At 41.7% G+C, this 25,237-nt stretch overlaps 2 protein-coding genes across 6 annotated transcripts in view; one reads left to right on the top strand and one right to left on the bottom strand.

The window, feature by feature from the left end:
• LOC109478481 (zinc finger CCHC domain-containing protein 4-like) overlaps positions 1-25,237 on the top strand; it is an 81,023-nt gene that overhangs the window by 10,910 nt on the left and 44,876 nt on the right. For 3 of the 5 annotated variants that reach the window (XR_002140730.1, XM_019780037.1, XM_019780036.1), the window contains exons 11-13: positions 333-384; positions 740-899; positions 1,267-1,322. Coding sequence is in view for 4 of the 5 variants with exons in the window: in XM_019780037.1 (XP_019635596.1) it covers positions 333-384; positions 740-899; positions 1,267-1,322 (268 nt within the window). In the remaining variant the exon portion in view is untranslated. Of the gene's footprint in view, positions 1-293; positions 385-739; positions 900-1,266; positions 1,446-25,237 lie in introns of those variants that run through there. The other 2 variants (XM_019780035.1, XM_019780038.1) reach the window with 2 other exon arrangements.
• The window catches only part of LOC109478478 (slit homolog 2 protein-like), a 76,998-nt gene continuing 53,193 nt past the window's right edge, over positions 1,433-25,237 (bottom strand). The window contains 25 exon segments of the mRNA XM_019780015.1: positions 1,433-3,491; positions 4,695-4,736; positions 5,306-5,437; positions 5,810-5,926; positions 6,355-6,487; positions 6,489-6,544; positions 6,799-7,339; positions 7,341-7,530; positions 7,734-7,870; positions 7,872-7,968; positions 8,209-8,425; positions 8,870-9,036; positions 9,436-9,507; positions 10,386-10,457; positions 11,107-11,178; positions 12,068-12,133; positions 12,327-12,459; positions 12,722-12,885; positions 13,110-13,181; positions 14,415-14,486; positions 16,102-16,173; positions 17,195-17,266; positions 17,440-17,514; positions 17,645-17,798; positions 18,357-18,529. Of these exon segments, the coding sequence (XP_019635574.1) occupies positions 3,253-3,491; positions 4,695-4,736; positions 5,306-5,437; positions 5,810-5,926; positions 6,355-6,487; positions 6,489-6,544; positions 6,799-7,339; positions 7,341-7,530; positions 7,734-7,870; positions 7,872-7,968; positions 8,209-8,425; positions 8,870-9,036; positions 9,436-9,507; positions 10,386-10,457; positions 11,107-11,178; positions 12,068-12,133; positions 12,327-12,459; positions 12,722-12,885; positions 13,110-13,181; positions 14,415-14,486; positions 16,102-16,173; positions 17,195-17,266; positions 17,440-17,514; positions 17,645-17,798; positions 18,357-18,529 (3,337 nt within the window). The 3' untranslated portion in view covers positions 1,433-3,252.

The following is a 25,237-nucleotide window of genomic DNA, read 5'->3' as shown; positions in this document are numbered from 1 at the left end:
ATGGCTGGCCAGCCTTGTCAGGACTTTATCTGTGAGTCTGACCCCTCTCCAGTGATGGATGTGAGAAGGGAGGTAAACAGCACAGTTGCTATGGACTGCTGACTGTGCCTCCTGGCATGATGATGTATGCTGAGGTCACCACTCAACTATGTCAATTGAGAAAAACATATTTTAGCCATTGGTAATGGAATTCAATAAACCTTCTGAATCAGATTATAAGGTTCACATGTGTAATGATTATAAAAAAACATTAGTGACATTGAACTTCACATTCTAGTTATATTTCATCACGGTGTATGGAATAGATGACATCAACATGTCCTGTTTCCTAGGATGGCAGAACGTATGTGCACTGTGACCTGTGCCAGAAGTGTGTGAAGCCAGGTACAGTCCATCTCTCTCAAAAATCTGTAATTTGTTAAAGTGATAAGTTTATGTAGAAATGACACCTACAGATGGATATACAAGGGCAGCATATCCCTCAGCATGCATGTTGAATGCACTTCCTATGTAAGATATGGCCTTGAAATTAAATTTAGGACATGTGCTCAAAATTGTTTGCTTTCAAAAGTAAAATGTATAATTTGCAAAGCAGGACGTGTATATATTTTGGATTTTCTTAATGGGTAGGAAGCCTCAGGTAAGTGGTTAAGAAGTTGTCACAAAAGGGTAGGATCATCAGATCTACCTTTCTACTTGATGTGAAACCTTTACCTTGGCCTTTATCCCCACCCCCCAGCATGGTCTCACTGTGAGTCCTGCCGTCGCTGTGAGCCCAGAGACCACGTTTGTAGCCAGACACAGCACCTGGGCGGCTGCTACATCTGTGGCCACCCCGAGCACAAGAGGAGGGAGTGTCCACAGAGATTTTCAGAGGAGAGGTACTCTGGGGCAGAGAGGTAGGCTGACTACACTATAGACAGTAGAATTGTTACCGGGTTTACAATAATTACTCCTGTTCTTAACAGGAATCAAATCACCTGGGTTCACTTGCTTTTATTCTCTTACATGACTTCCGATACAAGTTTCCTTTGACTGCCCCCTCCTTGGTGCTGAATGACCTTCCATTCCATAACAAGATTCCCATGTACAGTGCTGACTTTTTCCATTGCTGTGGATGTTTTTGAGTGACAAATTTGAAACTGGTTTTGATCTGACTCCAGGGTCTTCATTTTGCCATTTTTTAAAGCAAAGTCTGGTTTATATTTTCAATCAATTCTGCATGTACCGGTACATGCAACTAATGGAATGTTTATCTCCTTTTAGGAAGTCAGGCAAGAGAAAAAGGAAGAGGGAAGGTAACAATGAAGCAGCTCAGCCAGGTAAGAAAAGGACTTTGGAACAGAAACAAAAGTTCAAAAAACAGAATGTCAAGGGGAAATGGAAGCAGGGCAACAGACAACAAGGGAAACAGACGACCTTTTGAAATAACTACCTTATGTGAAGGTCAGATTTATTCATTGTGATATAAGCAAGATGTCAAGACTTGGCATCAGGTTTTATAATTTATTGATTTATGTGGCATAATAGTGATAAATACAATAAAAATCTCCATTGCAAGTTAATGCTAGATTTTCAACGTTAAGACCTACAACCATTTGTACAACATGTCCACATCGGGACTTTGTTTCTGTCTGGCAGACAAACTTTGTCCAGCATTGTAGCAGCCTAACATCATGCTAATTTGTCTTTACAATGCAGCACTTTACATGTAAATGTTTCCATTAAGATCAGGAAATGTTTCCTACATTGTTAAGTGTATGTTACGTGTACTGGTGCCATGCCAAGACATGCTCACATTGAAGAAACATCTGTTTGTGTTGTACGGCTAAACATACAAAGCTTGGATACTACACAATGATACACTGTGGCCACAGCAACTTTTTTGTGCCCGTCATCCACACACAAAGATTGGTTAACAAATGTACAAGAAATTCAATGGCATCCAACCTTAGTAAAGACATCCTATTATACACATGGAATATCAAATGAAGTTTGTGTTCCGTGTATATATATATATAATATGTATAACTTATATATCTAGAATTTTCCTACAGTCGACACTGTTACATACATAAGTGTTTTCACATTGTTGGCAGCAACATTCTACAGGGATGACAAACACTAAACCAACTGGTACAAAAATAATGACCACAGAATAAATAACAGGAATATAAAATAAGTTTGCCCTGTGGTTTGTTATACACAGATTAATCAATAATACTGACAACCTCTGATGCTGGGATTTTGACGACTCAATCACTAATTTGTTACATTTTAGGAGGATCACTCATAATCGTCACCATTATTTTTCAAACACTGAAAACCCATATATTACAATGAGACATCATATTTCACAGCCTATGTCAGACTTATTGCACACAGAGGGTAGTGTTGCAGTGTGGATGGAGTGTTCATGGCTAACATGCAGTTTTATTCCATGAAACTATTATGCAGTTCTGTTCCAACAACTTGTGACTAGTTTTATAGTTGCCCCAGATGCAGTGACTTAAGCAATCCATGTAACGTTATCTATATTAATTTTGTTCCCTGTACAACCTGTGTCGAATAAGTCTGACAGAGCTGTTCCAACCACCCCCTCTGGAACTAGAAGCAACAAAGCATAATTGCCTTAAATACAGCCTGCTGCAACTATGGACATCCCAACCAGGACGTCCTGTCTAACACAGTCATCACAAGGAATATATGAAACATGATTTTCTCCACAATTCCCATGCATTCCATGATTAGCAGAACTTGTCTGTTATCCACACATCCAAGTTGGTTTCACCAAACTTGCCAAAATTAATGTAGCATATACTAAATACACCAACTGACGTGCCAACTAGTACTATATACAGGTCCAAGTCTTGGCTAATTTGTCTGCCCTTTTGTCCCTCTGCTCTCCAGTCTTGACTGAAATCTTGAAACCTCCCTAGACTTGGCAGGTTTTATGGCTGCTGCCAGGAATGCTCTAAACTCACATGTGAAAGAAAGCTAAGTAGAATCCAGCCCTCTTCTTGAGAATCTTAAGTTCCCACAATATTTACGAAGCAAATCATTATGAAATGAGGTAATGGCTTGGTTTCCTTGCCCAAACAGAAATCTCTTGCATATACATGAGGTCCTCTGGCTCACAGTGTGGACCTCTCCACCTGGTCATCTTATAATTCCTCTTTTTACAGTGACAGACTCAACACATCTATTTTGTCCAGTCCATGTCATTTCTTTATACTTTAGGAAGAAAAGACTTTAGCATTCCTGGCATCCACACTCCAGAACTCTCGTCCATCCCTGCTTGAAACTTGTTCCGTCTGGGCAGTAGACTCTGGTCCGCCGGGATTTGAACCTCGTTGGTTTACAGCAGAGTCCGTTGGAGCAGAGCCCGCTACAGCGGACATTCCCCACTCTTTTTCGGCTGCGGCAGACAGACAGACCTTGGACGACCTCGATATACTCCCGGAACCGCTCGCTGGCACAGCGAAGGTCAGCTGAAGAGGGGGACAAAGGAACATTCAGTTATTAAATACAGATTGAAAAAAGTTCCCATATGGAGTCTGGTGCTCTGTAAGTGTTCATAATGTATAATAGTCCCATCTATTCTTTCTTCAGCCAATTTAACATTTGGCTTTCTTTTTCTCTCACCTCACAAATATTGTGGGTTTGTGTTTGATGTAAAGTAGCCTGTAGAAGAAAAAGGAAGCTATAAGGCTTTTCTCAGGAAGAAGATAGTCAAACGTGTACATGCAAACAGGTGGTTACTGGAGCATTTCACGAACAGAACCTACATATTGACTGGGATTGACCCTCACAAAAATGTAGTATGCTAAACATATTTGATTTTGCTACTGAGCTCATGTCTGTGACAAAAGTAATAAGTAATGAGTGGTTAAAGTGAAGAGCATTGAAACCCAAACTGTTAAGAGGTCCACAATCATTCATGTTGCATCATCAACTGAAGTCACAGTCGGTATATTAAAGGTTAACATATTTCCTAAGTGGTTTGTTAGCTGTACCTCTGCTATGAGTTACTTTGACTAGTGTTCCCTATGGGGGGTTAGTAGTAAAGTTTGTTGTTGGCCTGTATGGATGGAGGTCAGGCTGATTAGCATGAGGGATGGGAAGTCAGCCATGTATGAGAACCATGTCCTTTACATTCTACATAAATTTCCTGCCTGTAGCACCGGTCTGTGCAATGACTAATGTTCTGGTTATCAGGAAGTCTGGAGGTCCTACAGTTTCTGTCACCAACTGGTCACACCCTGATTTAGACTCTGCTGTCTTAAGCAGACAGTACAAGGCTTGTCTAGCTGTTGTAGTCCCCAAACTGCTGGTAGGGAGATATGTATGTCCGAAATATTTACTTAATTGCTATAAAATGTAGAAGTCTTAGTGGTACATGTAACTGTGTGTTCACTAATGCAGTTCAGTGTGATTGAAATACTTCATGAGTTATATGGCTGCTTAAATGATTGTGAACCCTGGGCCTGTCCTTACTTGTGCCTTCTATAACAAGTTGTACTGTTGACTAAAACACCCTGGGAATTAACCTGCACTTGTTAGAACATTGTTCAGACCACTGAAACTGCCTACTGTGAGCTGAAACTACTAGTATTGTGTACTGTCTTTATAAGGGCATGGTCCTCACACATGAGCTGACATGTCAGTATGGCCAGTGTCTTTTTTTCTCTTACCATTTGCGGGCTCGTCAAGACCAACTCCCTCCTTTGCAACAACTACAGACGTGGAGGGGGAGGGGGGAGAGTCAAAGAGCACCCATTAGTAAAGTGCACCCAACACAAACATGGCATTTGTTTATCAAGTCCATGCACAGTTCTAGCACCTTAGCCTCAAACATGCATTCCCCGGTGCTTAACACTAGGACAGCTATCCTTCACTAGCACTAGTACTTTATTAAGTATAAACCATCATTACGCTAGCAGAGCTTCCAGCTCATTCCCTCTCATGCTTAGCAGGTTATTTTTCTTCAATCTTTAGTTCATTATCAGCCTTCACATCAAAGGCTTTGGTTACAGATGTTACATCAATGAAACTCTGACATTTCCTCTAATTTGTAGAATGTCAAATGTTTCCACGTGATGGGACAAACTAAGCTGAGGTGGTCTCTTCCTATTATTGGGAAAAATTTGTGACCATAAAAACCTTGAACCTTCTGTATGTGCTTTTTTTAAATCTAATCCAAAGTTTTCCAATGTTGTGTTACACATGATAAGAAAAGGTGGCATGTCTTCCATGGTTTGTAGGTTTTGCAGTAGTCCTACACATCTGTAGTCAGTAGACTTACTTTGATCGCAGAGTGGGCCGGAGTAGCCAGGTTTGCACTGGCAGGTGTACTCAAAGTTGTCCACAGCTTGGCACTCCCCGTGCACACATCTGTGGGACTCACACGGGTCAGCCTTGTGCTCACAGGTCAAGCCTGGGAGGGGAGGAAACACAACAGGGTTTATCTAAACATGCTCAATACTGCTTCAAAGTACAACTTGATATTGTTGATGGAGATGCACTTTAAAGTTATCCATCCAGTCATTGCATTACAATCCAACAGGTCCATGCACCTGCCATGCATGTTACTGTAGTACAGTCTGACTGTATGTTTTCCATGCCTTCTTACATTCTGAACACAAAAATCACTCTGTCCAGTTCCGGTCATGTTAACTTTTAGCCTTTGTTAAGTTTAAGGGTCAACCAAGGATTGTGTGAGAACATGTAAGTACCTAACTTTAAATTTGTATGGATTAGGGATTTGTCTGTGTACGAGTGGTTACTGTTACAGCTTGTGCTTGCATACCTGTGTACCCTCGCTCACAGTCACACATGTAGCTGCTCTCATCCACCACCTTGCATGTGCCATGCAAGCACCTGTGACCCTCACATGGGTCTGGCTCCTTCTCCTCACACAGCGCTCCTAGCGGTGGAGCACAGAACTGCAGGTTAGCTGGCAACTTACTGTAAGGTGTTACTTTCACTACAAGCCTATATGTAGCTGCTGGTTTAAGCTACAAGTTGTTGGTTTATAAGGGATCCAAGTTGCAAAATAAAAGAAAATGAGGGGATGGTTAGCTGGGGTGGGGAACATACATGTACATGTATCTGTCAGGTGCTGATCAAAATAGTGTGCTATGTCCCTGTTAACAAGGAGTTCAATCATAATGCTGCAAAAATGCCTGCAGTATCAGCTGTCTATATTGTAGAGTTTGCAAGTAAGGGCCCAAACAACCTTCATGTAGACAGCAGTTTCTTTAAATTTTAACCACTGCAAAGGTGAAAGTTATAGCTGTATATAACACAGCCCAAAGAACACACTATCCCTCTCCCAAACTCTCCCAGTCTTACCTGTAAATCCCTTGTCACAGTCGCAGGAGTAGCTCACGTCGCTCAGGGCTCGACAGGTGCCATGTTTACACAGGTTGGACTGGCAGGGGTCGGGCTTGTCCTCCCCACACCCTGGGACAACCCCCTCCACCACCAGGCCCCCCATCAAAGTTCACCTCCATATCATTGATGGTGAGACTCTGGATACAGCCTGGTGAGGGGCAGGATGGCATGTCAGTACTTCAGACCACAGTGAGTCAGCAGAACAGAATATTGGGTTGCTACAAGTGCTACTTCGTGTAACATGGCAGGCAAAACAATGTACATGTACATGTACCTAATCAATTACATTTTGTATATTAAGTATTGTACCACTAATAAGTCTGTGATATGTTAAAGTTTGGACACTCCAAACAAATGTAAAGTGTGTACTGGGAGAGAGAACATTCCAGCAGAACTGCCTACCGTGGAAACTGGTTCCGTTCCTGACGTGCCAGTCCTTGACAGCCTGTGCGTTGACGTCTTGTGGCATCCCGCCGATGTACAAGGGAGTGATCAGGTTCAGCTGCTCATTCAGACCCGTGTTCACCATGCTCTTGGCTTCTTCATGGTCAACACTCAAGTTCACCATTTGGTTTGCTGCGATGAGCTCGATGGTGTGGTATCTCCCGTCGTTCACGGTCTGGTAGCTGTAGATGGTGGAGCCAGGGTAGTTCCCCACGTCGTAGCTCACCCGCACGCGACCTCGGAACAACTCCACCGCGATGTGGTCAATGATCCCGTTGTAGAGGAGAATGCCGTTGTCCTGATCTGTGGCCACTACCATTGTGATGTTGGCATGCGGGTGATTTTTCAGGGTAGGGAACTGGGTGTAGGTATTCTTGGTGATGTAGGACACACTGGTTAGGTTCTCACAGCGTGACCCCTTGTATCCAGGCTTGCACTGACAGCCAAATGTGCCGTCCTGGTCGATGCACTGTGCGCCGTTCCGACAGTCGTGGTACTGGCGAGGGGCTGGTGCGGGGGATGATGACCGGCGTGACCTCGCAGTAGACTCCGCTGAACCCCTCAGGACACAGGCAGGTGTACTCATCCACCCCGTCCATACACTTCCCCCCATTCTCACACTTGTGCTCAACACAGTCATTGATGTTCTCAGTACAGTTCTCACCTGTCCAGCCCTGGACACATTCACATCTGGAAGAAAAGGGCTTTTTGTTAGTTGCTTGAAACATCAGAGAAGTACTAAGTTTTCCTTTATAGGAACAGACTACACATTGCACAGCAACTAGATATTCGTATACATTGTACAAATTAACAGGACAAAGGTTGCAACAATCACTTGTGGGTTTTGGGACTAGAGAATTGAAACCTTAACAACATGTTGAATGTCTACTGACCTGTACATTTCTTCCTCACTGATGCATTTCCCATCATTCTCACATGGGTTCTTCCCAGGGTCACAGAAGTCGACCTCTCGTTCGCAGTAGTGGCCGGCATATCCCGGCACGCACTTGCACAGGTAGCCGTCAACTCCCGTCCACACAGGAGCCGTTGTTCATACACATGTGTTCCACACAGTCGTCCACGTTTACCTCACAAACATCGCCCTCAAAACCCTCCACACAGTCACATCTGGGAGGGAAGAAAACAGAAACTTAGAAACCTCACATGACAGTCATGCGTGCTGGAAGAAAGTTGTGCATGCTAGGAGACAGCCATGTATTCTGGGAGGTACACATACTGGTTTGTCACAAAGACGACATGACAAAAGACAAGTTGAATGTTGAAAGTTATGCTGCTTCATTGTGACCCCTTTGTGCTGCTACAGTGTAAAAGCCTACTGGAAACCCTGTACATTTTTGTAAGACGTACCTGAACCCCTCCTCCATCTTGTGGCAGGTTCCTCCGTTCTTACATGGGAAGGTGAAGCACTCATTCAGGATAGTTTCACAGTTCCTGCCGGTGAAGCCCTCCTGACAGGTGCAGCTATAGGACAGACCGGGGTCCTCCACACATGTGCCGTTGTGCTGGCACGGGCCAGACAGACACGGCTCACACTTGGCCAGGATCTCCAAATCTGGGCCTTCCTCTGGGAAAGGGAGGGGGAGGTGTTAGGGATATAACTGGACTGTAGCAACTTTGTACAGGTACAAATTACCTCTGGTTTGTGACTTATTATATGTAGTTACCTGCCTGCTACTGTTACATGAAGAACCAAGTCCCTTGACCTGGACTGGTCATTAAGGGAACATGGTATACATTCAGATAGAGACATAATATCTCAAGTATCTCTAACGTTAATACACTGAAGAAAAAGAAAGTAGATTGATACATACTTTTCCCTTTGTTATCCATGGTAGCATGACAAAGGAACAGTGATTAGATTTTTAAAGTCATTATGATTTGAAAGGCTCATGATAGAACACAATCATGTATTATGCAGGTTCATGACATTCCTATACATTTTGCACTTATGTCATGTATATACTAGTAATATATAGTGTACATGTTTGTACTGTACACCATGACATACCAGAGCACACAAAGTTGCGTGAGGGTGCAGTGAGCAGGAGTTTGTCTGCCATGGTTTGCTTTGGTCCTGCACACTTGGCGATCCCTGGCTCGATGAAGTCTTTCTTCACCCAGTCTGACAACCAGACCAGGTGACAGTCACAGTACAGGGGGTTCGCTCCAAGGGCACTGTGGGGAATGGTTACATGTAACAGTAAGATTTAAGTTTTAAATTGATAATCATATAGAATATTTGAGTATATTTAATAACATCAAAAACATACTAGGGTTTCTGATGTTGAATTATTTATTATCTAGACGTCATACCAGTGACACAATCTTTTGGGATAGCAAGAAAATGAAGAAATAGCTTTTTCCTGTCCAATAGATTCTCTTTGAGTCATGCTCACTTCCTTAGAGACTTGCTTGGTTATTCTTGTGAACTTGAACAAATACCGGCACACAACAAATAATCAAAAACAACTGACATCTTGATAGCACTCAGACGACATTCTGCCCATCCCAAAGACTGTTGACTTTGGCAGCAGTGCTCCTTCCCCATGTTTTCTGGGAAAAGTTGTTACTCACATGTGTGACAGGGACTGCAGGTCCTTGAATGCCTCCTGCGGGATGGTGGACAGCTGGTTACCATGGAGAGACCTACAGTAGTGGAAGACAGGCAGAGGTCAAACATAGCCTTAGCTATGCAGCTGGCTGGAACAGTTCATACATTTGCACATTGCTTATCAGGAATGCTGGCTCGCAACAAAGCAGAGACATCTGATGTTTGATCACAGGAGAAAAGTAGTATCTGTTTGGGCAGAAAGAGATCTTCATACAACTCAATTTGATTATTATCATATCCTTGAGAAAAAGATATAGGCTTTAGCTGTTTGTGGTACGTTATAATTGATGGTTTATCTAGAAAACAACATTCAGTTGAATATGTCTTTGGGAAGAGTGCCATAGGGGTGGGATGAGAAACTATGTGAAGAATGTGGCTCACTGAAAAGAAAGGCTAAGTCTTTTATCTCTACCTGTCAACCGAGTTCTTAAATCTTCAGACTACAAATCCCCGGCAATCCCACCATTTTCCTGTTTCCTATGCGGTTCCACAGTTTGTTGTCATGACCTTTCCTGATAGACCAGATTCATCCTGAGTCTCTATAAACATCACCACCTGTGAGATATTCTACCTTAAGTCTTCTGTAACAGCAGCTATTCAAAATGTCCAAGTCATCTCCATTCAAAGCCCAACAGTCTTTGTTTTGTAAAAACAAGCTGATTCTGCAGACAAAGCTAAGCGTCTTATAGTCATAAACATATATTCAACACCAACCTTCCATTGTGTCCAGCCATGTACCAGACATAAGTAAGCAAGCTTAAGGAAGATTTAAAACCCACCCACTTTGTCCATTATACAGGGTCAAAGGATATCTAGATTTGAAGAAGGAAACAGGAAGTTGGACCTTCTTTGAGAATACATCTCATAGATTACGCCAGACAACTTGCACTGATAAGATTCTTTCTTTACTTACAAAATCCGCAGAGCCTTCAGTCCTGCAAAGGCCTTGGGTGAGATGCAGCGCAGGTTGTTGTAGCTCAAAATCCTGCAGGAAAAGAATTAATCTCCAGTAAGAGTCGTTCACTTTTGCACGCACAAAGAAAGGGTCTGACTATCTGTAGGCGAATCCCAGAAATGTTCTTCTCCTCTCGCTGTAACAACTGTGCACTATGCAGCATTGTTACACATTCAGCTGAGGCACACACTGTTAATACTGGCTGCAGTCATCAGTATTCACTATCTGTACATGTAAGAATTTGTTGGTCTTTTGAGTGAAACAAAAATCAGTACTTTATACATATGGCATGGAAATTATTTCCCTTCCCAGACAGTTCTTTGTTCATACTTGAATTAGGTTTGTGCTCTTATGTGGATGCCCATTGAAAGTGAAATATAATACCAGTACCTATCTCTGACAGTGAACTTCAAGTGACCATCCTTGTTCCATGGTAGAAGCTTAGGCAGGATTCTGACCAATCACAGCACAGAGTACACCAGAACAAACCAGCCAATCACGAGAAGCAAGCAAGTAAAACCACCCAAAGCAACAGCATCAACACAGAGGTCTGTGATTGGTTAACACCAGTTATCCTAACGCGGACTCTGCTGGTACAGTTAAGTGGCACCACAAGGCTTGTGAACTGTGATGGTCGTTTGAAGTTCGCTGTACAGGTCTTACTGTGGCGGGTACTTACAGAGTGGAGAGTTGGGTCAGGTTCGCAATGGCGTTGTTGGAAATTTTGCTAATCATGTTGTTACTCAGATCTCTAAAATAAACGGGGGAGGAAGAAATGGGAGAGAGGTGCGTCAGGCTACGGGTTGTGGTGCATGTTGGGAAATAGAAGCTGGCAGACAAACACCACAATCATTAGTACTGCAACAAACCATGCAGGAGGCACCACAGCTGCAGAAATGTCAGGGAAAACATTACTTTCCAATTGAATAGTGGTCTTCAGTTTGTAACAAAGCTCGGGTACTGTATGATGGCCATAGTCGCCAACTATACAAACTTTCCTTTGGTTCAGTGCTTTTGTAAAAATATTACATCTTCTTTTGTCCAAAAAGAAACCTATAACTCTTTTAGATTCTTTTTTTTGCAGCAAAAGCAAGGTCTTTTCAAACATTTCTCAACTTCTGGTGCCGTGTAACCCCTGTAAAGTCATCACCACCATCCCACCATGCACTGCCACCCTCCCTACCCTGTATTAGCCTCACGCTGCAGGCATAGCAAGGTCACCCTTCCTGCCATGTATTAGCCTCACACTGCAGGCATAGCTAGGCTGCAGGGTTTACATGTCAACAGTTGGGATGTAGTCTCAGTTGGAGACAGTTTGGGTCTCGCTACTTTGGGTAGCTGGGTGAAGTGTATATGGCAACTTGATTTGTTCAACTCTTATATCTTGATCATTCTTGGTGTACACAGACACCAACTGTTACTGTATACAATCATCTATTTTTTACTGGCATCATTGGTACCATCAGCTATAAACCCTAATTTTAATTAAAATTAAAAGTTAAAAGTTCTGAAGAAGTTACCAATAAATATCAAGATCAAAATGTTGTTGCATCAAGGAGGTGATTGATTCTCCTTGGATACATTCAATATTACTGTGCTATTCACACTGTAACACTACAGTAACAACACACAATACTCACAGCCTGGTCAGGTGCTTCAGGTGGGACAGGTTGGGGATGATGTTGATCTGGTTCATGTCCAGGTACCTGCAGGGAACAGGTGTGGGTCTGATCAACTCGTACATACATGTACATGTACAATGCTAACCGAGTAGACTGTAGTCCAGTTTCAAGACTTGAGGACTAGTGATTGATGCAAAGATGAAAACCTTCTTTCTCCTCCTACTTAGAAATCAAGTCCCGCAATGTTGAAACAAAATGACAGTACAGTAGTACTCACAGCTCGGTCACAGCTCGCGGGATGTCCTTGGGGAACTGGGTGAGGTTCTGCCGGCTGCAGCGCACCACAGTCCCTGTGCACGTGCACATCTCTGGGCAATGGCTGATGGGAATGCAGCTGTTTTCATCATCCACTGGGGAACATTGTAAGGAAGTCAGTCTTGATGTTGTCAGAGGGGATAGTTTCATGCTGATAGAGTCTATCACAAATAGATAAATGTAACTATTGGGTAAATTTGAATGTGGGCTTCTGCTAGACTGAATAAACTGAATGTAAGGCATTGGGTTGCATGATGTAAGGCAAACTTTACCCTAAAACTGTCAGGTAAATTTTCATGTATATTGAAAGCCAGATATTTAGGAGACTGCATATGGAGTTGTATACTAGGCACTTACTGTCACACTTGAAGTCCTGGACAGCGATGTCTTGGATGGGAATTTCCCGTAGATATGAGGGTTTGTAACATCGGGGGTTTCCAGTCACAACCCGTTTGGTTCGCAGCCACTCAGACAGCCAGGCAAGGTGGCAGTTACAGTTAAACGGGTTGGACAAAAGGTTCCTGTCAGATGGAGGGCAAAGGATGAGGTGAATTTGATGTAGATTAGACAGACAATTTCTTTGCTATTTCAGCAGGGAGAAGCACTTCAAACAAAGGATGAGGAGCATTTGGTGTACATGACAGGGACAATTTTCTATTGAATCCATGTCTTTAATAGTGGCAAAGTACATGTACAAATGTACATAGCATTCCAGACTGTCACCCTGTTTGTAGCATGTACTTACAGTGTGGCCAGACTTCTGAGAGAGTCAAAGGCCCCGGGTTGGACGGTAGAAATGCGGTTGTCATACAGGGAGCTGTGATAAGAAAATACACAGGAGATCAGTGTATGCCAGCATTGGGTTGCATATCATCTATCCTAACTATGATAACTGCTTTTCCTTTCAAATAGAATGATGTATTTGTCTTCTAAATGCTATAATGTCATTATCTCTTCTCTTCCATCCTTTTAGCTCCTTTAAGGCAATGATTTCCTAAAACCTTTGAAAACTTCTGACTCAAAGATAAAAGGACTCTGCTGATTGGATAATGTTGGCCTCATTTGAACTGCAGAGTACAAAGAGCTTGGAGAGAACTTCAGTCAGATTTATGATCCAAGGGTTAAGCCGGTCACGGGGGTTAATTGGAGGCATCCTGTGATGTTCCAAGCAGTTGGTGTGTCGAACTTGAAAATATCAACTTGAAAGTTGGTAATTGGGTAGAATGTGTTTGCTGTGACTTGTGACCTTTTGTCTCCAAATACCATCTCTCAAGGTCAATAACTGACTGAAAAGGATATTTGTGATCTTATCATTCAAAATTCAGCACCAAATAACATTTATTTTCAAGTGAACAGACTGTTAAGTTTTTTTCTTTCATATCACATTTATAACTTGCCCTTTGTCAAGGAAATAGAAAATGGGACTTATGAAAAATCCTTGATGGGACTTATGAAAACATCCTTGAGTGTATAGCCAACAACATGACTACTTAGCAAAACTATTTGGACCCAATGGATAAGAAGCTTGTGATAAGACCAGCCAGTCTGTCTATATCCTCTCTATCAGGTAATCTCAGTGCAAGGCTGAGTTAATTAGCTTAATTTTCCCCGGAGGTTTTTCTTGACCCTGGCTTTGAACCTGCAGATTAACACTGTACCACCAACAGCCATGACATTTTCTCAGTTACTGCTGCTGATTAAGAATCAGCAGCTGGCTACATCTTGGATGATTTACTATCATGGCAGCTCACACTCAGTCACAGGCTAAAATGGGACATGATAAAAACTGATGTACATTTGCAGAATTTCAAATAGAGTGGAGATTGGTAACTGTCCTTCACTTCTACTTCACAAGTACAGAGGGCATGTGGCTCCAACTACAACTAGGATGGTGGCTGTGAATACATGACTTGCCTTGCCTGTTATTTGTACTAACACAAAATCTCCCTTGATGGCAAATACATTTTGTACCAAAATATCATAGACAAATACAGTGTAACATCATAGACAAAACACTGTATACAGCAATATCAAAGAGAATAACACGTACAGTAGTCGGACAGAGGCCAGGCCAGCAAAGGTCTTGTTGTTCACACAGCTGATTTGGTTACTCCGCAGCATCCTGGGAACAAGAGTAGATCTAACATGAACCAATCTCACTCTACACTGCGACTGAGATACACTTTAAAACTGCTGTGTGACACCATAACTTTATGGAATTCCTTTGTATTCCACTGTTTTGGTGTGATGATTATGCACTTCTAAGCCAAAACAAACATTGAGATGTTAGTGAGATAATGAGGTGAGAAATATAGAATCACACAAAGAGTCTCTTCCTACTTATCTGGGAAAAGAGCTACAACCTAAGTTAATTTCCTACAAGTGACATTAAGAACTGTTGTACGAAACAAAATTGGTATTAGTAAACTAAAGAACACATAGGAAAACCATCTAATAAGTATAAAGAACTCTCCAAACTTCAAGGACAACATATATGTTAGGAACATATAAGATACATTTGTAGGCCATATGCAGATGTACATGGATTGGACAAAAGTTGCTGCAATGTCAACAAAAAAATTCTAAAGTTTCAGCTCTCCCATGGAACTACAACAGCTCAATGAAAGAACTCAAACTCATCTAGAGGAGACAGGCAGAAAATTAAAAGATCTTAATTATAAGGACAAACCCTTCTTATTCAATTACTACCGAAGCAGTACTGGGTATGTATGTCGTACAACTACCACTCCAGCAATAATCAGGTAAGAATAGGTTAGAAACAAACAGGGAAACTTGGTTGTTAGAAATATGAAGAAGCAGCAATCTAAGTTTATTGCTGCATCACAAGGGAAAGCCTGGCTGTGGAGAGGAATGAGACCAGGGGAATGGTTAGAAACATGACAAATCGACAGTTACATGATCAATTCAACTGTGACTAAGGAAAAGACATCTACACATATGTGAGACAGGCACAGCAACTTCAACCAGTAGAGAAGATGTTGTGTCTGTCTCGAGACATGGATTAATCCAGTCAAAAGAAATGTGTGTGAGGACAGGACTGGATTCCAATACTGAAATCTCAGCTCCTATATAAGTTCTGTATTGCTGAATGCGTGGTGTGACACTGAGGTTAGATTTACTAGTACATGTAGTTACTATTCATTCCTGGTACTGTACAGGAATGAATGGATGGGACAGTGATGAGGGGCAGAGAAGCTTGACAGCTAAGATACATGTATGTAAAAGAGGTTGAATGTAAGGAGTATGGAAAAAAGTAAAACAATTTTATGATACAATTAGATGGTGATGTGGTATAGCATGCAAGCAGTTGTCATTTTGCATTGTCAAGTTGTACAAAGCAATGGCATGTGGTTTAGTGGGCAACTGGGCAAAACAATGTGATTTTTTGTCAAAGTTGGTGCATCAAATTCAGTTTTATGTTCATGCATTTGGAAATGCTGTGACATATTGGTGAGACACTTAAGTGTGCAATTTAGTTATCACTTCATACCGTGTGCTTCCATTGTAAAGAGTGGTAATCAGATGATCAAATCTTTTTTTTTATAAAGCAAGGCATTAGAAAGAATGCTTCAACTACAAGGTTCTTAGTACAGTATAAGGAATGCAGCAAGACAAAACCAACGTTGTAACAACAAACACTAAGACAAATCAAAATAGGAAAAAATTTATGGAAAAAAACTAAAACTAGGAAAAGTGCGAGCACAGTGCAGGCTTACAGTGATTTCAAGCCAGTCAGTCCATTAAACATGGACCCATTCACGGCCGCCAGCTTGTTATCTGTCAGCAGCCTTGGAACGATAAAACAGAGGCACGAATGAGCTGAGGCTGAGAAAACAGGCACTTCCACCCCAACCTCTCCGGTTAATACTGAAGGGTTTTCTCAGACTTCCTTGTTCTTTTGCCACCATAACTTCACACCCTGCTGTAAGACTTTTGAAATGTCAGTTTTTAGGCTTTTACAGAAAGCAAACTTTTCCCTTACAACAAACAGTCTGAAGATTTTCGTAAGCTTTTAAAAGCATTTATTTGGTCTACATGTTTGTACATGTACATTGTATACACCATTTTTCCTGCTATTTTTTTCTGTTCCCAGTTTTAAGCTGTACATGATGGTGGCAAAAGACGGTAGGAAACTCTGTGTCAGATAAAACAGTGCAAGCAATTGATGAGTTGGCAAACATCAGCACAAACATTAGGTCTTTTAATTTGGTAGCATAAGACACACGCTTAGAAAGCTTTGGTGAACTGTTTGTGTGTCACTTCATGTCATAGGTCAAAACTGTTTGCCATGGTTAGAAATACAGTGTTATGACATGGTCTCAGAATTCACATTTTCTTGTTTGACTTGTCTGCTCAGCCTCGTAAGTTACAGTGATCACAAAGAGATGTTTAAATGCCAACTCCAGGAGAAAAAAGTACCTTATCAAACAACCTTTTATATTGACAATAAGTGACAATAACACGTCACTGACTGCAAAGTTATACATCTTACAAACTAAAGGAAATTACAATGTAAAACATTATCATGGATGACTTGACTTCTTCAAATTGACTTAAAAACATTGTTATACATGAATAATGTTGATACACAGAATGTGAATGACTACATTTGAATGGAGTATTCTTAGCAATCTTTCACAATTTAAAATTTACCCCACACACAACAGATCAAAACCATTCATGCACCAGTGGAGGAAATACTTAAAGAAAAATATCCTCAATGCATATCTATACTAGGATGTTGCATATAATAGCTAATATTAGCATAAAGTGTATTGAGATTGTATAGTAGGTATCCTGACAACTCACAGTTCTGTGACACCATCAGCTCCAACAAAAGCATCATCCTCAATCTCCACAATCTTATTGTTTCGTAGGTCTCTGAAAAAAAATTATACACAAGTCAGGAGTGAATAGTCAATTTTATAGATGATACTATCAAGGGACAGGTACAAAATTAATGTATTATTGACTGGATACATGCATGTTGTTGCCATGTCTGTTGCATATCGGACTTGACATGTTTGTGATTGATCAAGACTGTCTTTACTTACATCTTCCTGAGGTTGGGCAGTTTCTTAAAGATGCCGGACGCGTGCACCTTCACTATCTCGTTCTCTCCCAACAGACTGTGGAAAGATGGTGGCATGGTTTATAGAAGATATGGAACTGGGATGAAGACAGCAGCATTTGCATTATCAGTAGACAGTGTGCAAGTAGTCTTGTGAAAACAAAACGGTACAGAAAGGTTCCACTCACAGTTCAGTGGCGTATGATGGTATAACGTCTGGTACACTGTCCAGTTTGCGGTTGGTGCAGTCCACCACGGTTCCCTCACAGATGCAGCGGTCAGGACAGTCATCGTCCACCTTGCACTGCCCAGAACCTTTCCGCACTCCAACATTCTCTCTAGCTGTGGGAGATATGAGACCTACAATTGGCCCAAGTTTGAGAAGGGGGGGTAGGTGAAAACTGACCATATCCTGTTATCCTGTCATCTCAAATTAACTTGAATATTTAACTTGACATATTGATGTTTATATTTTATTAATAATTATATCATATTGTCAACTCAGGGCATTTAGTGATGAACAGTTCATCTCTGTATACATGACTCATGTGATCCCCTAATCTGACTTCATCCAGCAGGTATGTACAGAAGAGTGAGTGTAAAAGGAGGAGTCTGTGAATGAGTAATGAGTGTGGTTAGAGTAGACACAATGTCTGCTGTGCCATATGATAATGGTTCTACCACCCCAGGGTAATGGAGGGGATTATGTCCACCTTTTCTTCGTAGGCTTTAAATACAGGTTATCAGGATTGTTAGAAGAGAAGACATGAGCCTGTCATGTCACAGCTGGGGGTCTGGGATTCGAACCTGTGACCTCAGACTTTCAAACCATGTGTGCAGAAAGTGTGATCACATCACTTCCTATTAAGAAATAATGACTATAATTTGACATCTGCTTACCCTCCCGCATGCTGCATCGGAACTTGTGCACTTTGATCTGGCTGATGCGTTTCCGAGACAGTCTGCGGGGCATGACGCAGCGGGCGCCGCTGGTCTCGATGGGGTTGTCCTGCAGGTACTGGGCCAGCCAGCGCAGGTTGCAGTCACACATGAAGGGGTTCTGGGCAAGATGGCTGCATAAACACAAAAAAACATCAAGTCATATACTCAGTTCAGAAAGACCAGTCAGAGTTATGACAAACATGTACAATAAAAATACTGGTGCCATTCAGAATTTTGACAAATATGTACAATCAGAAAACAGCACAACCAAAAAGTTCTGCCCTGTATCAAACTTGTCTTGTTTACTGTTACATGTCAGCAGGTGAGAATATGATCCTGAAGAACAGTTCTTTCCAAGGGTCAAGGTTATACAACCTCAGTTCTTCTGTCTTGTAACAGTTTGATGGAAGAGGAAGGATCACCAGTATCCACAGAGGCTTGCAACATGACAGCTGACATGGTCACAAATATTTATTATTGTTGAGACTGAATCTATCATCCCTCCTGCTCCCTTAGTAATCCTTACATCTCTACACTCTCCACTTTTACAGCCATGTAATGAGTCTCCGCTGAGAGACATGTGGGGTAAGAGTAGGCCCGTGGGGCGAGGTGTTTCTGTTGCCGCTACAGTGTAACATTTCAGTCACTTGTCAGGTAAGAACACCAGGACTCAAGCAACATGACTCCTGTTGATGGATTATAAGAGCTGTCTCAAAATGGTTTCGCACCTAACTGCTGATTTATAAAACTGCCTTATTGAGTTTTATCAGTCCTTTGAATATTTGAATTGTATAAAATAATTAATAATAAAAAGTTGATAGAGCTCCATAATCATGATAACTGTGAATTTGTTGAATGCAGTGTTTGTAGAAAATTTTAGAATTTTGGATCTTCCACGACCGAAGTTGGACATTGGATATAAGCATGATTTAATCAGGCTAGCCCTGTTTGCCATCCTATAGCCCTCCTGGGGAAGGCTACAGTTGGAGTGTCTCACTAGACTGGCCTGTCCTCTGTCAGCACTCTAGTCCTGTATGTTTAGTCATGGGAGCCTCAACTGGTCCAACCTCAGAGGACCCTCCTCACCTCCCAGGTTAACTAGGCTGGGCTACAAAAACAAGCTCTGCAGGGCGCAGGATAGAAGGACTTTGTATGACTGCCAAAGGGGGATTTTTCCAGCTTGTGGCATTTACAGACAAGACTTGTTTCCCCATTCACCTATCCATCATCCACCACACACAAAGCCCACCTACCAGGACATGGGGGATACTGACTTGTCCTTTTCCACGTGAAATTAAAATCAATTGAACCTTTTATAAAGAATGTGCATGTAAGAACCAGTATTCCTAGAATACATAAACACAGACAGACTGTTACAGAGAAGTAGAGGAAAAATCTAAGCTTCAAAATACTCTAAACCTTTTAGCTATAAACAATCTTGCTGAGCACACAAGTTGTGTCCACTGTTCATGACCTGTAATACCCAGGATGTGCAACCCTTTTACAGAAGTGACTTCTATATGGTGTAGGCAGATTTCACGGCCTGTTGAGCACCAATAGCTCATTAGCACCTCCTCAGTGTTTGTTTGTATATCCAGCAGGGCGCGTAATCACCCCAGCAGGAAGAAACAAACACAGGAAATGGCCACACACTTCTGCAGGCAAAGAGCTGTTAATTTCTTCCCTATTTGCTGTTAATTAAATGACAAAGGGATGGTAGAGTGAGACAATGGACAGAATTACTGAATGTGATGTGCCCTTTCTTCTGGTGTTCAATCAATGGAAATCAATTGAGTGTTCTTGTAAAAATGGAAAATTGGGCCAATGTTACTTTCCTTACATCATCTGAATATGGTTTACTTTCTTCAGAACTAACCACACAAAAACAAACACAGTACACAAGCAAATATCTTGATTACTGTCAATTTGAGTAACAATAACACTATTCTGCTATACATTGTGCAACTGATATTCTGTACTTGACACTGTGTTACATATTTCTACTTGTATGCTGCAAGCATGAATATTCAAGTGAGGAAATGTAAGTGTCTAGAAGGCAGAGCAATCATGAATAGAGCATGTAATTTTCATCTCTTTTAGCAGTACCATGTGTAACAGACAGGTGGCACTTCTTTGCCATCCTTGTCTTTCCAACAGAGCATTATGTCGCAAGGGAAATCTTATTAATGACAAATTTATTTCTAAATACAGGATGTATGATAACAATGTGGAGTTTGATTAAAAAACAAATTCTAAATTCAGACTTGTAATATTTACTTGGTAACACTTTCCTTCGTTGGCAGCAAAAAAGCTGCATGTGAGAATTTTCAATCAGGTTCACAGAAAGTTATACAAAACAGATGCAGGTGATAAAGGGATGGAGGGAGACATGGAGAAAATCTGGGGGAGGACTGGAGAGTGTGGGGAGGTCTGCTTCCTCTGAGGTGATGAGTTTAATCCATAACGGAAGATGACAAGAAGGAAAGCTTGACAAGCAGGGTGAGCCCACAGGCAGAGAAGTGTGCTGGATTTACTACTGGCACGTAGTCTGTCATTTATACGCCAACACAGTCTGGGGAACACATGGAGGAGGGGAACAGGATGATATCTCTATTCCCTGTTGAACTTTTTACACTTCTTATATTTCAGTCCTACTTGATTAACAGGACATCACGATTCATAATGTACCTGACTGCGGGCATAGTAATACATGTCTGAAAGTCAAAGGAAAATTTTCAGTTCCATTTCTAACATCATCCTAAACTGAAAGGTAGTTTCAACTGGAACAGGTTCAAGAAGTTTCCACCACTGAAACTCTCTGTATACATTAGGAGTTTGAAAGCATGTCTTTACAGATCGATCTTGGCAGGTCACCTTACTTATGCCCTTGACTGTTGACCCCACATGGCTTGTCTCTGTAGAAGCTTCTTATTGACTTATGGATGCCATCAGAAGTAATTAAAGACATACTTGCTACCTGCATCTGTCCACTTGTGAGTGATGAGGGATGAGGGAGGGGGGTGATGCAGTTACACCAGGTTTCTACATTTAGAACCATTTCAGGTACAGATGTTGCTGCTTATGTTGTGGCCATTGCTTTGATGTTCAGAATGTGTATTGACTGAGATTTATATTACGACTTGATCAAATACTGGTTTGAAGTCGACATTTGTACTGGCAAGTATATGAAAGAAAGTCTAGTCCCATGAACATCTGCAGGGATGATGTCCACCAGTGGGAAGCTTGAGTGTTCATATCAGCTTGTTGCCCCTGGAGGAAAGCCAGGCCTGCCCCAACAGTTGTTCCTCCTTGCTCCAGACCTGGTGAACTGTATCCAAGTTTTCTCACCCATTCACCTTCCCCACACTCCTGCATCTTGTGAAAATATTTGGCTTCCTGTTGGAGAAGGTAGTTAATCTCCCAGGTATGCCTCCAGCTCAGGACTGTCCACCTTTCTATGGTTCCAATTAGAACCTGAACCACTAGGGAGTGAGAAGAATAGAGTGCAGAACAGGGCCAAATTTATATATTGACAAATCACTCAATCAATTCAATAGATAAAGAACAATTTTTTAACGTTTTGTATTCTTTATTGTCTTTTAAATCATACTCAAACATCATGCACACTGGTAATTATAAAACCAAGGATCACATAAATCCAATTTTGGTCGCTCAGCGATCTTCATGTAGTGGAAAGGGGGCTGACAAACATGCATCTGGAGAAAACACTAGTAGCTCCTCCTCATCTCCTGACAAGCACGGAGGCACCATAAAGAGGACGGCCGTTCCATCCATGCCTTTGAAGTCGTTTGAGATGAAAGCTGGGCCATGAGTAAACACAGCGTGAACTGCTGTGGTGCAGCGGACTGTTGACTGTAGGGGACCTGCAAACACTTCTACAGCTTCATCACAAGCTGAGGTCGTCAAATAATGCCAGACCGCAAGCCAGAGGAGGGGGGGTCATTATAAAGATGTAAAGATGTTGTACAGCCTCTGTCCCAAGCTGAGGTCATCGAATAACTGCAGACCACAAGCCAGTGGGGGGTGGTTGTTGTCCGTCATGTGGTGTCACTATAAAGATGTAAAGGTTGTGCATGGGGGCAGATTATCTTTCATGGCCTCCCACTGATTATAAATGTATGGTCACTATCACAACACTGCACCGACTAGAGGTAACCCAATTACAACTGACTGCAGTGCAAACAAAAATAACATCCTGACACGAGTCATCTTCTCCGATTTTCTTAAATAAACACCATAACGAGCAGGTCAATTAGGCTGTAATTAGTGAAGAGTCCTAGTGCAGAGGTCTGGGATGATGTCTTGTTTATCCAGCCTTCTAACCGCTAATTTTAGGGCTACCTGAAGCTGTAAGGGACCCATGAGTGCCCTGAAGCACCCTGGATAAACAGCTTCTATAAATACCTGACCACAACACACCTGCAGCTGGCTACTGTAAACCTTTATTGCAACAGCAAATTGCACCAAAAACATGTCTGGCTGTCTAGTAAATCCTCAGTATTAGTTGTTTGTATAATTATGTATTCTTTCATGTTTGGAAATGACAGTGTATTACCTTCTCCCTGCTCCTCACCTAACCCCATAACCAACACAATTTTGGTACCAAAGCCCCTGCACTGAAATCCACACCCATCATAACCTGACTTCACTTGCCCAGAAATCAGTCTCTAATTATCACAGATCAACCTACTAATCCATCAAACCATGGTTTTTACATTGCCTCTCAATGAGTGCAAGGACTTTATGGGAATATGGCAAGTAGTTGCAAGGTTTTTAGGCAGATTATACACAATCCTAGATCAATTTTCCTGAAATTGTCCTGATACAGAAACATCTGGTTGAGTCAATTCTTACTTGGTTGAATGAAGGGATTAGGGGATCAACTCCATTAATCTCTCTGTGAGTGGAGGATAGACTGTTGTCTATTTAGGTACACCATCCTATAGTGGAGGGTTCCTAATGGATATGTAAGGTGATAATCTGTAGACTGATGTATTATTTTGGCCCCTATAGGCCACACTGATTCAATTTCTTGGTTCTTGGAATTAAAAGAAAAAACAATGCTGAACCGAAAGATCAACATGAAAACTCATGTCTGAAGGGAAAGTCTCATTATTTACAGGCAGTTTTGAGAAAATGAATTTGCATGGTTTCGGTCAACATAGTGTTACTTTGTCTATGCCTGTTTTACTGTTCTAGGTAAGAAGTCATGTGTGACTTGTAAAGACTGCAGCTGCTATGCCGCCACGTAGGAAGTATGTTATAGCTCAACAAAACTGGCCACACTGTCAGGCTAGTATCAGCAGACTGACAGGAAATACTTACGTGCCCAAACACATGTTTCAAAGGTCTTAGTATTTCATGGAAAATAAACAATGTATTGGCAACATCCATAAAACACAAGGTAAGAAAAGCAACTCAAACAACTTGGCCATTGTTGAACTGTTACGACATGGGTAATGTAGTTTAACCAAGCTGTTACTATCTTGACTATTACATTCATGCCAACAGATGGTCTTCCGTTATATCAACAATCTTCACTCAGCCTCTAACAAAGCAAAAATACTTATTTTGAATTTTAAAAAAAGTTACCATTTTAGACTCTAAAAAATCGAAGTAACTTGATGCAAAGTTTACTCTAACTAATCAAACCTTCACTAGTTGATCACCTACTCCTGTCAAGGGCAAATAGGTTCCTTTCATTTGCTATGACATTTTCCAAAGCAATCTGTACCATCCCCAGATAATATATCCAGGGAAAATTATGTGGACCTGTGACATTAAAGAGGTTCTACCCTGTTCCAATCAGTTTTAGCCTTAGTCAATATCACAGTAATACACTTGACACAAATATTAAGTGACACAGACTGAGGGCACCTTCACCTTTTATCATTTCAAAGTCAGGCAGAATTTGATTTGTCCAGATTAAAGCCTCCCAAGAGTTTCATTGTCAACTGTAAAATGGAAAAGCACGACCACCTTGGGTACATCACAGCACAACATGAGTATGGAGACATCTCAGATGCTCCAACTCAAAACCCATTGACATCTTGCACTTGCCTGAATGATAGCTTCTGTCTGGGGTCTAGACTTCATATTTGAGTAGAAGTCTTCTGGGATCCCATCTTTCTGACCTTTGACATGACTAGGCTGGTCTGTCTATCCCCTTCTTACCGTGGGATTATGGGTAATCTCATTAAGGGGTCTTGATAATGAAGGTGGCCCTGAAACACCTCTCCTGAGATCCTTCAGCAAACTTGGACCAGAATTGAATAGGACAGCAGAAGGATGGGGAGAAAATAGAGGTCAGGACAAGGTCAGGACCTTCAAATCTGTATTGATTTTGAATAGAGCTTCATATGTAAGTCTTGGCATCACCATTCGTGGGGCTATCTTGGGGTTCAAAGCACCTTTACTGAATTAATGATATAATGTCAACTTCTCCCCCATATTGTTTGCATTTTATGAAAATTCTGGCAGCCAAAAGGAAGTCACCTGTCATCAGGATCAAAATGAAAAGACAACAGGGGTGACTTCATCCTGTATTGTGTATTAATCCTTATCCTTGGTGTGACAGCTGTAATGAGGACCTGCTCCCCTGTTGTCCCCCAGGCATGATTTACTCCACATGCTCCCCTGCACTCTAAGGTGAGGACCTACCTACCAGTCATATGGAACTGATCTCAGCACACGTGCTTGCTTGGGTCCCAGGGGGCTCACACAGCCCTACAACTAGCTTTTCTAAAAACTCACCTGTCAGTACATACAGGTACATGTAGAACATAAGGAATATTGTGTGACTATAGAACATCATACCA

This window comes from Branchiostoma belcheri, unplaced genomic scaffold (assembly GCF_001625305.1).
Source record: "Branchiostoma belcheri isolate BF01 breed outbred unplaced genomic scaffold, Haploidv18h27 scaffold44, whole genome shotgun sequence".
In the NCBI taxonomy this organism is placed as follows: domain Eukaryota; kingdom Metazoa; phylum Chordata; class Leptocardii; order Amphioxiformes; family Branchiostomatidae; genus Branchiostoma; species Branchiostoma belcheri.
This window is presented reverse-complemented; position numbering and strand designations above follow the sequence as displayed.